Genomic DNA, 14,716 nt, shown 5'->3' on the forward strand with positions numbered 1-14,716 from the left:
CTTCATTCATGTCATTTTGAATAAAGTGCCACATTGCCAATACAGTTACCAATAAAAGGCTAGTTTATAGTCCAACTTCAAATCTACTGCACAGCTCCGAGAGGCTCTGCTGTGCTGTGCACGTGTTGTGTACGTGCAGCTTGGCCAAAAAGCTGCAGACTGCGAGGGCTGTGATTGGTTGATCCACAAAGACTATATGACCAACTGCTTGGAACTGCTAATGTTTGGCCCAGAAATGTCTGCACACAAGCCTATGGCGATGGTTTATTTTCCTGGTGAATAAATGCAAATCAAATCCTACTTCCCACGATTAGCAGGACTATAAACAAGTATTAAAAGGAAAAAAAGATAATTCCAGTTAGCGGTACTTAACTGTCATTACTTTAAACAGGCAAACAAGTACTGAATAATAATGTAAAACAAATGATGATTTCTTAAATGTTGGCAAACATCAGCTCATAAAAGTGTCCAAATGCACAAAAAAAAGCTTCAGCTGCATTTGTCACTTGTGCCTCAGCACGTGACTTCGGGGAGTGTTGCCTGCAGCCCAAGGCCAGGCACCAGGCAGAGGACACCGCCGTGATGGAGCAGCACTATCGCCAAATCAGCCCTCAATGGCTTCCCCTGGCCTGCTAACGAGATGCCAGCTGACAGGCCCACGACGCCTCATGTAGCACCCCCCTCGTGCTGAGTCAGTGCCCCCGGCCTGTCTGCAGAGTCTGGGCTGAGGCCAAAGCAGGGCAGCACATGGTCACTCCTGGTGTGGCTGGCTCTTGGCAGCAGTTATAGATGACAGAGGAGACTCCCAAACAAACGGCTTCCACAAGACAGCCCTGGGCCATCGAGGGTGACTTAGCAAAACACAAACTTGATTTATTATGCATAATTAGCCATGTGCTCTTAGGATGAGCTCTTTCTACAGACCACACTGATGTTTTCCATTCACACACCAGTGGTGGAAAGCAGAAAGTAGTCAAGTACTTATATCAAAACAATTCTGTATCAAGATCATGCCATTGGACTTAGAAATAATAGTCTCTGTGAAATACTGAGTACACACCAATGCGTACTTCCATATTTTTACACCAAAAATGCTTTATTGCGTAACATTCAAAGAAGAGATGGGACATCGGGATTATACGGACAGGACAAAGAGAAAAGAGTTGCAGACATTGAGAGAACGTGTGTCAGGTGAGTGGGACGGCAGAGAGTGAGGGAGAGTCTGTGGCACTGATGACAACAATGAAACAGAGGTTTAGATCTGGACCGGACGTCAAAACATTCTGTGAATTTCCCCTTTTAGTTAGATTATTTAGCAGACTTAAGTCTCTGTCTGAACTGCTTCAGTCTGTGTGTCATGTTGCTCTGCCTCAGCAGCTTCTCCTCAACCTCCTGTGTCTGGTCGAACACTCAAAACCACTCACACAAACGTTATATAGCGTAATGTTTCGCGGGTCACGAGTGAATTTGTTGAGCATTTCTTTAATATATATCGTGTAAAACTTTTCTAGCACTTTAAAAGTCTGTAACTTTGTCATTTGTTTTTAGCCTCTGCTCAGAGCTGTTTTTTTATTCTTGTTTCTGTGAAGGGATGAAGAGTTAACCCTTCCATTACTGGAGTGTAATATTTGCGGACCGATGAAGATGCTTTAGGCTTGTACCAATATTACTCTTATCACAATGACGTGAATATCGACAAATATAATGTGGAAACCCTGTCCGCAACAAACATCAAAAACTGAATCAATGCAATAGCAACAAGATTTCCCACTTAGTTCTTAATCATACAGGAAATGTCAACATGAAGAAGTACAATAAATCACCGTGAATAAAACATTTTGCTGGAGCATTTTTTTTACCTTACACATTCTTCCCAAAATAGTTTCCCCACTTGCCCTGTGCCACGACACTCCAGTTTACACAGCATGCACTCCAGAGTCTATTGAAGGATTCAGCATGCTCGCGGAGCCTGAAAGCCTTTTCGTCATGTCATGTGCAAATGCCACAGAGTATTCCCCAAAGAAATGGAGGTGTCCGGGGCAAGCCGCGCACTCTCTTGTGAAATACAGCTTTGCACGGCTCGTTTACAACTCCATACACACTAAAGCGGTAGTGAATTAACCAAGGATGGCAGCGTCCAATATGACAAACGGGGCTCCTAGAATGGATTTTCAATGCAATTAATAGATACAATAAAACAGAATACTTTATAGGCAGATGATGTGTGCCCAGTGGAGCAAAGAGGGATGTAATGGAATGTAAAGCAGCAGAGTAAAACGCTCACCTGGACTGGGAGGCTGGATCTTGGGCTGGTTCTTTTTATTGTCGGTGTTGAAAAATTCCGGGGGCGGGTCCTCACCTCGCTCAATCTTGCACTCAAAGGCGTATAAACACTGGATGTACTGCTTTTTCAGTGAACTGGCGGCACTGCTGGACGTGCCCACGTTCAGGTTAGTAGCTAGTTCTCGCCACTTCTTGTTCTTGTTGACCTAACGGCAATAAAAAACACTTGATAAACAGCAATAGCAACATGACATGGCATTTGGGTGGGACACTGTAATAATGCAGTTGCAACATTATCAACATGTTGTTTACCTGCGTGAGTCCGCCTATCTCCTTCACTGACACGTAGAGCCTGAAGAGGTCCAGAGGCTTGCGTCCCACAGCGGGCAGGTTGTTCATGCCCATAGCTTTCTCCTCAGCAAAGGCCAGGAATCGGTCTACCCACATCTTTCTCTCCGGCTCCGGGCCAAGCTCATACAGCCGGGTGATCTTCTCGTTAGTGATGGTGGAAGAGCTTGACTTCTAACAGGAGGAGACAAGCCATTATTGCACATTTCCCATAGACTACAATGCTAACTATAGCTAAATAATGAGCTTTACCTTTTTTGTTTCAGATTTGGGAGGCCCTTCTACTTTGTTGTTCATCTTAGGAGCTTGGTTGATTTTGTCCATTACAAACTCTGAACTAGGAGGCATTCCTAAGTAATCAAGAGAAATTATTGTGTTTAAAGGGGATTATCGACCATTAGATAGCAGTTTTATGAAGACAAATACAATTGTAAAAATGCGTACCAGGAGTGTTGTTTGGCATATTACTTCCCATTGGGTATGGTCCGGGCCCTCCCTGGTTCATCATTCCGTGCATGCTGTTAATCCCAGGGCCATAGCCAGAGCCTGCTCCCATCATGCCCTGCGACATGTTGGGGTAGCCGGGTGGTCTGGAAGATAGCGCCAATGTTATTCACTCATTCGAAACATTCAGCATTTAAATGTAAAAATAGTTGGAGGGTGATTTTTGAGCACAGACTTTAGCCACAGCAAACACTGCACAAATGTCCAATAATAAACTAAAACCACACACACGGCTCCCAAAGGAGAGAGCCATCACCCTGGCTGATCTAATTTTTATTCTCCACTCAGGCTCACTCCAGGGCTCTTCATTCCTACAGTGCACTCAGGAACCATAACACAACAGACCAGCTGGAGGAAGAACCACTCCCCTTTTACAGCCACACATCCACAGAGGCAAAGACAGGCCCAGACACACAATGTCTAATAAGATTAAAAAGATCTCTTCTGGTGCAGCAGTTATCTGTAATGTATGTTGAGCCGCGTCAGACCGTGTACTGTACCTGGTGTGGATGGAGTTGGAGGGTCCATGGTGCATGGCGGGGACACCATCTTTCCTGTTCATGCCTGGAGGAGGACACATCCCTGAGCCCATCTGAGGGGGCATGTTAGTCATGTTAGAGCCCATACCAGGGCCATAGGGTCGAGCACCCATCTGCCCCGGGGGCATTCTCCCAGGTGGCATTCCTCCATAAGAAGGCCCACTGCCCTGACCAGACATGGGGTTCATGGAGCCGCTCATCCCGGGGCCGCTGGGATAGTTTGCATTCTGCATCCCTGTGTAGCCTGGCTGCCGCGGATAACCTGGACATATTAACGCAACATTAGAATTAATTTGAAGCTCTTTTGACGTCAGCACTAACATCCAATATATTTGTAATGTTTTCACAGACACATGAACACAATTTTGTTTACAAATGTATCAGAAGAAAATTTTACTCTCTCATTTTTGTTCCATACCTTGTGGGCCATACTGGCCACTTTGTGGCCCATAGTTGCCCATGGAGTTGTTTTGAGGGTAGGGTCCCATCCCAGCATGCATCTGGGCTCCTGAAGACTGGCGTGGAGATAAGGCAGAGCCAGGTTGTCCAGGTGAGCCATAAGGCGGCATATTGGGGTTGCGCATATACACTGGATAGAAAGAGGAAATGTTGTTGGACACATTTTGGTGTAAGCAAGGTAAAAATAAACACCAAGTCTTTTCAAACATTCATTACATAACACGATGTGACCTAGTGCAAACTAACACTACTCCGCAAGTCTGTCTGATCTGGTCTGACCTGGAGTGTACACAGCATGTACAAGTCTTATTTAAAGATCCAGTCTGTTTACATGGAAGAATGCAGTCAAACACAAACACTGAAACATGACCTCCGCGGGCACCCATCCTCCGAGTCTGTATTCCATTAGAACTGACACTCACCTCTGTCCTGGCCCATCCCGGTTTGGTTCACGGAAGTGTGCAACATGCTGTCTGACTGGACACTGGGGGGTCGGGGAGGCATCTGATTACCTGCACAACAGACAACTTATTATTGCAACCACCCACTTTTTGTCTTTTTATTTTTTTTAAAACTTGCAATCACACTTTCCTCAGTCTTTTTGGTTAGTTTGGATGATGTTAATATATTTATTCATTTTAATCTGGTAGCAGGTTGCAAATATGACTACTTTTGTGTTTTAATGTACCATTAGGTGCCTAGTATAGCAAACTGCAACTAACATTTCCAAATAATTCTGCTGGTTTGGTAGTCAGCAGAATAAAAATACCACTAAGGGTAAATTGCCTTTGTGCCTGAATCCATGACATGAGACTCTCATGCTTGATTTGCAGTTTTAACATAAGAATTGAGTGGGAATCATCTTTTCCCCATGAAACAAAAAGTACATTAAGCATTTTTTAGTCTTTGGGATTACTCCTACAAAAAGTAATCCGATTACTACTTTGATTACTTTAGTTACTTTGAAAAAAGAATCAGAATAGGTTTATTGCCATTGTCAATGAACAAAATAGTTAAATATAATACAAAAGCTTAAAATAGTTTTATATACATATTTTTAAACATATATAAATAAATAAAGCTATATTGATTTTAGAAAGCAGACTCTTAAATTTTCAGTCTTGATTATTTATTAGACATACGTTTATAATAATTGTTATTTCCCCCCCAAGATCAAACAAGTCCACATTTACAGATTGATCTGTCAGCTGTTTTAGTTTGCATCACATCTGAACTCACTCGGTCCGTTTTACTAGATTGATTGACTTTATAAGGCATTACTATAATAGCTGCTATCAGCAGTGCTCATTGATGTGGTGTACTGTGCAATAGAAACGGGTTCAGATGTGAACCACAAAAGAAACAGACAGATCCACGCAAGAACAAGCTGAAATATGGACCTGTTTAATTACTGTTAGGAGGAATATGAAGCTAATCAATCTAGTAAAAGAGGCTGCTTTCAAAAAATATAACACTAACATCTTGTTTCTGTACCCGCGCTGCTCTGGACTCATAGTTCGCTCCTTTAAACATTTCCACGGTGAAAAGCGTGTTGCTTCATCTTTCCTAATCAACAAACAACACTGTTTCTTATCTTGGCTTGAACAGCGTAAAACTCACACACATACATATACAGTATGTATTTATATATATGTACATTTTTAATAGCCGATTTATATGGAGAATAAAATAGTTAATAGGTCAAAACTACCCTCATTTTTTATTATGCCATGTTAGATTACTGTGTTACTAGAAATGTAACCAGATTACAGTAACACATTGCATAGCAACAATGTAATGCCCAACACAGATTATAAATTGTCATTAGGGCTGCAACGATTATTCGAGTAAATAGAATAATTCGATTACAAAAAAGCTTTGATTATTATTTCATTGCCTCGATGAATCGTTTAATTTATATATTTAATTAAAAACACGTGAATCTGTGGCGCACGGAACGACTTGTGGCACTTTTGGTTACGGAGCTTCGACCGGGGACCTGCAGGAGCTAAAGCTCAGCAGAGAGCGGCGTGTTTTAAACTCACAAGTGCGACTGGGAAGAGTTTTGTTGTGTGAAAGAGAACAGTGTTTTGAGCTGTAACTGACATTTTGCAGCATTATCACCGTGAGCCATTCACTTTAAGCTTGGATTAAACTTCCCGTATGTAAATTCCACGTGGAAATGAGTCGTGCGGAGGGAAGCGGAGAAGACGTTGGCAGTATTTATAGTCTGCGCGGGTTCATGCGGTGTCAAAAGTAGAAATCTAAGCTAGCTGCTATGAAATCTCATTTATTTCCGCACGGAGCCGTTCGCATAGTTACATCTTTTCCCTGACGCGGAAAATCAGGTCCGAGCGCAAGAGGCACGTGGGCAAAAATGACGACATTTTGCATCACAGCCCCTCACGGACGCATCAAACCTATGTCCACGATGACGGGACGACGACACAGGCTAAAGTTAGCGGAACTAAAATGCAGAGTTCAAAAACACCAGGCATCACTGGTCTCACTCAACAAAGTTTTACAAACAAGTTTATTTTATGGCTACTGTAACTGGTAAGTGAATTAGTTCTTTATATACAAACAGAACAGTTTAGACTGGTGAAGTGAAATGTTGCAGTTATCGGGACAAAATGTTGAGAAATTAAGAATAAAATGTGTTATTTTAAGCAGAAACTCCTTATTTGTTTATTACTATAATAAAATGTTTATTTAAAAAATAATTGAATGTTTTAAAATGGTTTACGAATAACAAACAAAATACAGATTAATCGAAGAAAAGAATCGATAGATTACTCGATTACTAAAATAATTGATAGCTGCAGCCCTAGTTGTCATATTACATAACAATTTCCAAACTAATTTGTGAACTATAGCCATGTAATGTGATTGACAGAAGAGAAAATGTGCTGTCAGATTTGGAGTTTGCAGTAAAATGGCAGCAAAAAAAAAAGTGCAACAGCTCATTACCTCGAGCACGTATTTATCAACAAACATATGGCTGCTTTAGAGTCCAATACAGCTTAACTGCTACTGATACCTGGTCTACATAGTGTAAAATAGTATTATTTAAACAACATTTAAAACTAATCTGTTCTACAGCTGTCTGTGCAAAAACTTTCACTATAAAACAATACAATTATGTTCATTTAATTTCTATACAAAAAACATGATCAAATATGGGGAGGAAGACATCTGGCATTACCTGGCACAGCAGCCGGGGACAGGGGTCCTGTGCGGGAGGGGGTGACACTAGCGGGTGAGCCCACGGGTGATGGTGAGGGTCCGCGGATGCCTGGCAGGTGGGGTGAGGTGTGTGGAGAGAAGGGCGACTGAGCAGGGTTACTCTGCTCGCCTTGACTGCTTGACACACCTGAAGTGCTAACGCCAGGGCTCAGGGCCCCCTCTGTACCGGTGGGCAGGTCGTCGATGGAGCCAGACAGGTCCTGAATGAGAGCAAAGACAAAACCAAGAGGCTCTTTAGCACATAAATTCAGTTTTCTGAAGAAACAACAAAGTCATCGTTATGTGCCTCTTACAATAACAGGCAACAGTCCTGGTCAAATATTATCCACTCCTTTCACAAAAGCGTTCAGTTGAAAATCATATTGGTATTCAAAATCATCAAGCTGCACAGCTCCAGCGTTTAAGAAACTGAAACAATGCAAAATAGAAAAGACACGCTATTTATATGGTTTGTAACGATGAAGTGGTAGTAATTTGAAGAAAGAAACCCAGTAGGCGGTTAAAATAATTGGGGCTGGGCAGGCTCCAGGGCCATGTGGTGTTCGTGAGCCTTGGCTACATCATGAGGCAGCCGGCGATCATGTTTGTGGGAAGGTGAATGTTTACACTTGGGCCGCACACGTGGGGCCCATGTGCTCTCTCAGAAATGCAAGCTCATCTGCCAGTCACATCAGAGGAGGGGGAAAAATGAGCGGCAGGAGGGGGAGGTGCACGGGTGGGGGAATGCACTAACTGGAAGGTGGCCAACGATTCCCATAGAAATCTCACACACAAGCTGGCTACAACCCCCGAAGCCGGCGGTTTTTGCACTTGAAACGGCGCCCGGTGCTATTTTTGGGAACGTGACCTGATGGAGGAACCCCAGAGGGAGTGACAGGAGAACGCTGATTCAGAAGGCACCACTCCCCCCCCCTCGCCTCCAATCCTCCCATTCTAAACACAACACGCACCCCACCTTGTTCACTCTGCCCTCGCCTCTGTATTTTTCTGGCTTTCCTCTTTTGCCTGTTTGACCACGCCGACCCGAGCCTACGTGACACTACGTGAGCCTACGTGACAGGCGCAGGAGAAGAAGTGACGGCACGAAAACAATGAGCGGTGAAGCCATGCGAGATGCCGCGGGAGGGTTTTGTGAGGGGCTTTCCAGTCTCTTAAGTGTTGTGGTGGCTGGTGCCCAATTAATGTTCACAAATGTCGAAAAAGAGGGTCAGGAGAAGCACGCTGGTATGGTAATGTGGTGGAGGGGAAGCGGGAGATCAAACAGCATGACATTCCTTTCTTAAACAACCGTGGCGGGATCCTTTTCCCTGTAACCAATACTGTCAGCTGACCCACATCCCCCCCTCTTCTACCTAGACATCACAAGACTTGGGTCATCTGACAAGACCAAAGCCCCATGTCGTCTGCCGCAGTGACCACCACAGAAGCAGCGATGCACCGGGAGATAGCAGCAAACACTCACAAAAAGGCCATTCTGCACAAAACTCCAGATAACATGACCATTGGCCCAAAAGGTCACAGGTCAGTTCTTAGAGTTGCTCCAAGTTGTTCCATTTAGGGAGAAGGTCACAGAGGAACACCGACAGAGACACCTCGGCCATGGGTTTGAAAACAAGAGTGACATAAGAAAAATAAGTGTTTTTTAAGAGCCACTTAAATGACCCCCCATGACCAGTGAACACAGACACATATTAATCTGTTGGGCAGAAATTAGAGACAAAAGCCCTTTTCACATTTTGTAATTGTGAATAACAAGTGAATAAAAAGGCCTTGATGCATTCAGAGTAACACGTGATAGAATTTTGCATTTGAGCCAGATAAAGGGTTAATAATGTTTGGGCAGGTGAAAACGGTTTTAGTCTGATATGTTCGTTATGACGCCGCAACCATATTATTCCGTTGCGTAAATATAGTGTATTAACGGAGTGACGGCAAATCTAAATGAGTACAACACTATCTATTCCAGATCGCGCATATCAGATCTTGTACTTTCTGTAAATATCCGACTGCTGCGATGCTTCAGCCCAGATAGGCGTAATCATTCCACACAAGCGAGCACATCCAAGCACAGAGGCTCCTACCTACTCTGCAGTCATTGATTTTTCCCAGCTCGATACTGCACAGCACCAGTCTGTTCTGCTGACTGCACAGGCCGGAGAGATGGGGGGGTGTGTGTGAGTGTGTGCGTGTGTGTGTGTGATGCCGACGCTGCCGTGGCTCTTGACAGTCAACATCAGACATAATGATATAGGGGACAAGTCTGGAGAAGTAGTTTCAAATGTTAAAATGTAGCTCAGATATCGGTTTAAATAAATCAAAAACTTAAATAACTGATATGGGAAGGTCACAACATTGTAATGGTCAAAATATTGATGAAGTCATAATGTTATAGGGCAAAGAAGAGAAATAAACACACGCACAAGAGCCATTCTGCGATGGTGGAAAATGGGAGAAAGTCGTGTTGTGGAGAGAAGCACAGAGCAGCAAGCTTTCCTTTATGGCAGCCATTTTGTGTGTTTCCCAGCATTGCCTAACATGGAACTTCAGAGCTCGGAGCTGCAGAACTGTGCATGCAGAAAAGCAAGAGTATTTCGAGTGGCTAAAATGTATACGACAATTACATTTCAAAAGTTAATGAATGTGGAAAATTACAGGCAGCATTTCCTTTCGTCAATGTTCGCATATCCTCAGCTGCTCTACATTCTCACTGTGCCTTCGCTAGTCTCCTAGTCATTTGCACGGCTCTCCTCTCCGCCGTCTTTAATGTATTCCATTTGCAGATTACTTCACTGAATCAATCAAGCCCGGCCAGAGCCATTAGTCTGCCAAGCCGGCCGATTTTCTTACTTTTTTTCTGCCTCCTCTTTACCTTATGAGAGAGAAAGTGCAGGGTGGGAAGTGGCGTCGCGTAGCATGCGTGAGATAATGGAACTCTAGAGCCCTCACTGGTGGTTGTGGAAGGGGGGCAGAGTTCACCCATCAGTCACAGTCTCTCCCTGAACCGGTTTCTAACTCTTAAGCCATGTATGAAAAAAAGTTTAGAAAAAAGGCACACTCTCATAGCAAGCTGCTTCCACATCCTGTCTGTGAGTAATAGAGGATAGATTTGGGCGATGAGGTGGGGGTGGAGGGTGGAGGGGGGGGGAGGACTAGCTGCATCTCAGAGGCTGCCATGGTAACGAGGATCCACGTGGTTGACACATTAGTCTGTGTAGTCGGGCCCTCCCCCCTGGCGTCTGTCTCTCTCTCTCCCTCCCTCTCTCTGTGGCCTCCCTGCGAGCAGCCAGGGTCACGGCGCAGTCAGCTACTACAAAAGAAGCACGTCATTGTTGCAGGAAATGCACAACACAAGCTCCAGCCAGCGGCGCTTTAATTACAGCCTCTGGGCCACGTTTTTTTTGCCTCAGGAAAATGACAAGGAAACACTGGACACTAGAGGAAGAAAGCTTGAACTTCTTTTTCTTAGTAATTTATGTGTTATGTTAAACACAAGATTATAGTGAATTTCTGTGTCTTGTGTTTGAGAGAAACAAATGATTAAACCAATTGTGTAACACAAATACAACATATTCTGCTTGTGCTACAGCACTGTGGTTATGTTTAGGGATTAACAAAAACTATTATTAACTTACACCAATTCATTGATCATAATTAATGTGCTCCGTAAAAAGGATGTATTTCTGGTGCATCTTCTTTTGTGCATTAAAATTACTAATTTAAATGTTTTGTGTCTGATGAAAATATAAACATAATGTCAAGTTGTAACCATTTTGAAATGACATAAAATGTCAGAGCAGCAGCAATAGGGCACCAAACTGCCACAAACAGATGAACACACAGCACTGGCCGAGTAAAAATAAGCTTCGCAGAGCAGCCTCAGTCAAAGCACATGACACAAGCTGTAATCACTTTAGCTGCCAACTGGCATCCACATGTTCTCTGTGACAGTGAAGCTGTCAGGCTTTAACAACTTGATAGGGGGATCCCCACCTGCATATGGAGCACACCCCAAACAACAAGGGGCTTCAGTGATGTCCACAGAATGTGTAGAAAGCCAGCACCAGGCCCAGCCCCAGCTTTGCAGGGCTGAGCATAACCATAAGGGGGCACTCCCATCCCACTGTGAAAGATGAACTGGAGAAACTAAGAGAAGGCAAGGCCCCAGCCTCATACAGCAGCAGCCATTACAGGGCTTCACATAAAAGCAAACCAAAAAGCTTCCAGAGACAACACCCCAAAGGGTAACGCACATACCTAATCTCACTCCATAAATGAAAGAATGATCAAAACTCAAACTAGACATTGGACCAGCATAGAGATGTCAGAGTGTCATCTTCAACAAGATGAAAGCAACAACCAACAGTAACAAAAGCAGAAGGGGTGACAAAGCTGAGAGCCTAAGAGCACCCTGCTGGGGTTACACACCAAGTCTGGAGTATCACTGCCACAGACAATGTGTACCACCTCCACGCCGGGTTCCTGGAGATCACCATTACCCTGCTGCTTTATCACCAGCGGCCACGTGGGAAGGATAATAACACCACAGAAAAAGAAGATGAAAGAATGAAGCAGCAAAAATGAATCAACGGTGGTTCTCTTAAGGGTGTAAGGTTGTTTCGGAAACAAAAGCCAAAGTATGAATGTGGTTTCCATTAGAAGACTTAAATTTGCCTAATTTGAGCTTCTCTGTGAGAGTAACAAAAAAGGGGGGGGGCACACATGCTCAGGGTGTGCAGCATGGAGGAAGGTGCGGGGTGGGGGAGAGGGAAGGGGTGCCCTGATTGCTGTGAATAATGAGGATTCTGGGGGTGGGTGAGTGTGTGTGTGAGGGGGGGTGCTTTTGTAGCCATCACAATGGTAAAAGGGTGTCCCAGGGCAGTACGCAGATGCCCTGAGTGAGAGGCAGCTGCCCAGCCTGAGGTGAGGGGTGCTGGGATACCGGGGGAAAAAAAAGGCGCCGGGATTGGTGGAAGGGGGGGACTGGGTGTGGAGGCTCCAGACCCCTACAGCCACTGCCTTCCAGAGCTGAGCAGCCCCTCCCGAGTGGTGTCTAGAGGGCGCTGTGAAGCTTCAGTGAATTAAAAGAGGACGGGGGGGGCAGCTCAGCAGCTTGTTCTAGCCAGATTCTAGGCAAAGCAAAGGACAGACAGTGCTGCAGTCAGCCAGAGTCTTTGTGCTGCAAAACTAGCTCAGCCCAGCAGAAATGAAGGCAGGGAGGGGAGGGGCATGGGAGAGTGAGCGGGGAGAGCAGAGAAAAAAAGCGGAGGGAAGAGTGGAGTGCTGTATGAGGAGTGCGAGCGAATTAAAAAGCAGAAACGGGGCTCGGGCTTTTTTTTTTTTTTGCCGTCCAAGAAACAAATCACTGAAGCAAATGCTAAACAACACACTTTGTCAGCAGACGGAATTTTCTCAAGTACATTAATTAAAAATCACATTGAGAGGAATAGAAAGGGTGAGAAAGAGGAGAGAAGCAAACAGCAGGAGAGGAGGGAGGGAGGGGAGTGATAGAGAGCCGAGAGCAGTGCCGGGAATCTGAATAAGACATGTCCACACAGGAAGCAAAGGGCCCCAGAATAGCAACAGGAAACTGGCCCCGGACTCTGAATACGGTCAACGTCAGAGCCTCGCAAAACAAGGCTGCGCTGCACAGCGTTATGAAAGCTGATTTACTGAGAGAGAAGAAGAGAATGAGGAAGGGGCGGGGGGTGGAGGGAGAGGGCGCAGGCGAGGGAAAATGAGAATTTAGACAGAAAGAGGAACGAGGGAAAGGCAGAGAGAAGGAGAGTTTATATGAAAAGGAAAAAGAGAAGAGAAATGCAGCAAAAAAAACAGTGCAAAATTGAAGGGAAAAATGGAATGGAAGGGGGTTGGGCTGGGGAGAGGAGGAAAAAAGTGGGCCGGTCTTGTCAGCCTGATTGCTCCAGAGCTATGTCGCAAAAACAAGCTTAGCTGCCGCAGAAGAGCAGAGCTGGGCTGGGCTGAGCGAGGGAACGGGGAGCGGGAGGGTGAGGCAGGCTCGGTCTATCTGCACCAGAGCTGGAAGAGCCCACGGTTTCACATCAAGAGTCTTGGCACATTTATTAAGGTCACTGGAGAGGGAAGGGGGGTCTGTTGTGGGTGGTGTTGCTAGGTAGGTGGTCCCTGCAGGTTTACCAACGCACTGCTAGGATACAAGTTTTTAAATATGTGTTTTTAAGGTTTGATTAAACTGGAAATTAAAATGTATTATGGAGAGGACTGATAAATAAAATTGTATTCATATTTAAAATAGAGGATTAAAAAAGGCTCTCAACATAATGCTTGGGCATTTAAGATAAGCCACTCAACAATGAGTGCTCCTGAGGACGGAGCAAAAGGAGGTTGTGGAGCCGAAAACAAAGCAAAAGTGAGAGTGTGTGACCAACATGTGACCTTCCGCTCAAGTCTGAAGCACATCAAAAAGAGGCACACTCAGGCATTGGGCGGGCAATGAAGGATTAAAATCCACAGTGGAAGAGGGTATACAAAAGAACTGAGGAAGGACAAGGAGATTTTTAAAGAGGAGCGACGTGTTAAGCTGGGAGGGGAGGAGAGCGTAGTGGTGGTGGTCTTGTAAGCATTTCCATTCCCATGGGTTGACATGAAGAGGAAGTGTCACTTCCAGAATGTTTGAGAGGCTGACAGTGACAGTGCTGACTCCAGTTGGCAACGTGTAGCTGCATACAGCAGCACAATGACAGTCATGTGGCTCTGATGGAGCTTGTACATTTACGCCAGTATTCCACTACAATCAGCGCTTAATGGTTGTAATTGTAAAAATCAAAGGACTGACTTGAACAGGTAATGAGTACAAAAAAACAAAAACATTTTACAAATCAAAACTGAATGGAGACTTACAACTAGGCCCTTCTGTGATACAAACCAGATTGTAATCTTATTCCATAAATAACTTTCCAAATGTACCAATTCAAAAATGTACCATATAAAACCATGCACGGGTTAAAGAGGGTGCTTCAACGGTTTTGTGCAACTGTGGTAAATGTTCAACAGTGTCCTGGAGCAGACTAAAAACAAACCAGGAACTTGCTGAACCTGCTCAGCTTGTTCCACTCTGGCTGTCTATTCCACAGAACTCCTCCTGCAGAGCGTATCCCCTGCTCTTTACTTTAGCTTAGTGTTGCAGGTCTACCTGCATCTACCAGCAGGAGCTGAACCTCCTGTACATCTCTATTCCCACTTCAATGGTGAGCTAACAGACACCTGGCTCAAACAGATCCATCTGTGCTCTGGATGAGGTGCATCTTGCTGAGTGTGTGTAGATGCTACTGAAGTTGCTACATAAAAATCAGCTCCAGCCA

At 44.6% G+C, this 14,716-nt stretch overlaps 1 protein-coding gene across 4 annotated transcripts in view; it reads right to left on the minus strand.

Annotated features, from left to right (window-relative positions):
* Positions 1–14,716, minus strand: part of arid1ab (AT-rich interactive domain 1Ab) — a 49,466-nt gene that overhangs the window by 6,630 nt on the left and 28,120 nt on the right. For 3 of the 4 annotated variants that reach the window (XM_072447764.1, XM_072447765.1, XM_072447762.1), the window contains 8 exons: positions 7,339–7,579; positions 4,556–4,645; positions 4,093–4,263; positions 3,636–3,936; positions 3,076–3,221; positions 2,884–2,981; positions 2,596–2,805; positions 2,285–2,489 (listed from right to left, as the gene is read on the minus strand). In XM_072447764.1, the coding sequence (XP_072303865.1) occupies positions 2,285–2,489; positions 2,596–2,805; positions 2,884–2,981; positions 3,076–3,221; positions 3,636–3,936; positions 4,093–4,263; positions 4,556–4,645; positions 7,339–7,579 (1,462 nt within the window). The remainder of the gene's footprint in view (positions 1–2,284; positions 2,490–2,595; positions 2,806–2,883; positions 2,982–3,075; positions 3,222–3,635; positions 3,937–4,092; positions 4,264–4,555; positions 4,646–7,338; positions 7,580–14,716) is intronic. The other variant, XM_072447763.1, reaches the window with a different exon arrangement.

The sequence above is a fragment of the Eucyclogobius newberryi genome, unplaced genomic scaffold (assembly GCF_026437365.1).
Source record: "Eucyclogobius newberryi isolate DKJ021-1_F unplaced genomic scaffold, fEucNew1.0.hap1 SCAF_16, whole genome shotgun sequence".
Classification (NCBI taxonomy): Eukaryota; Metazoa; Chordata; class Actinopteri; order Gobiiformes; family Gobiidae; genus Eucyclogobius; species Eucyclogobius newberryi.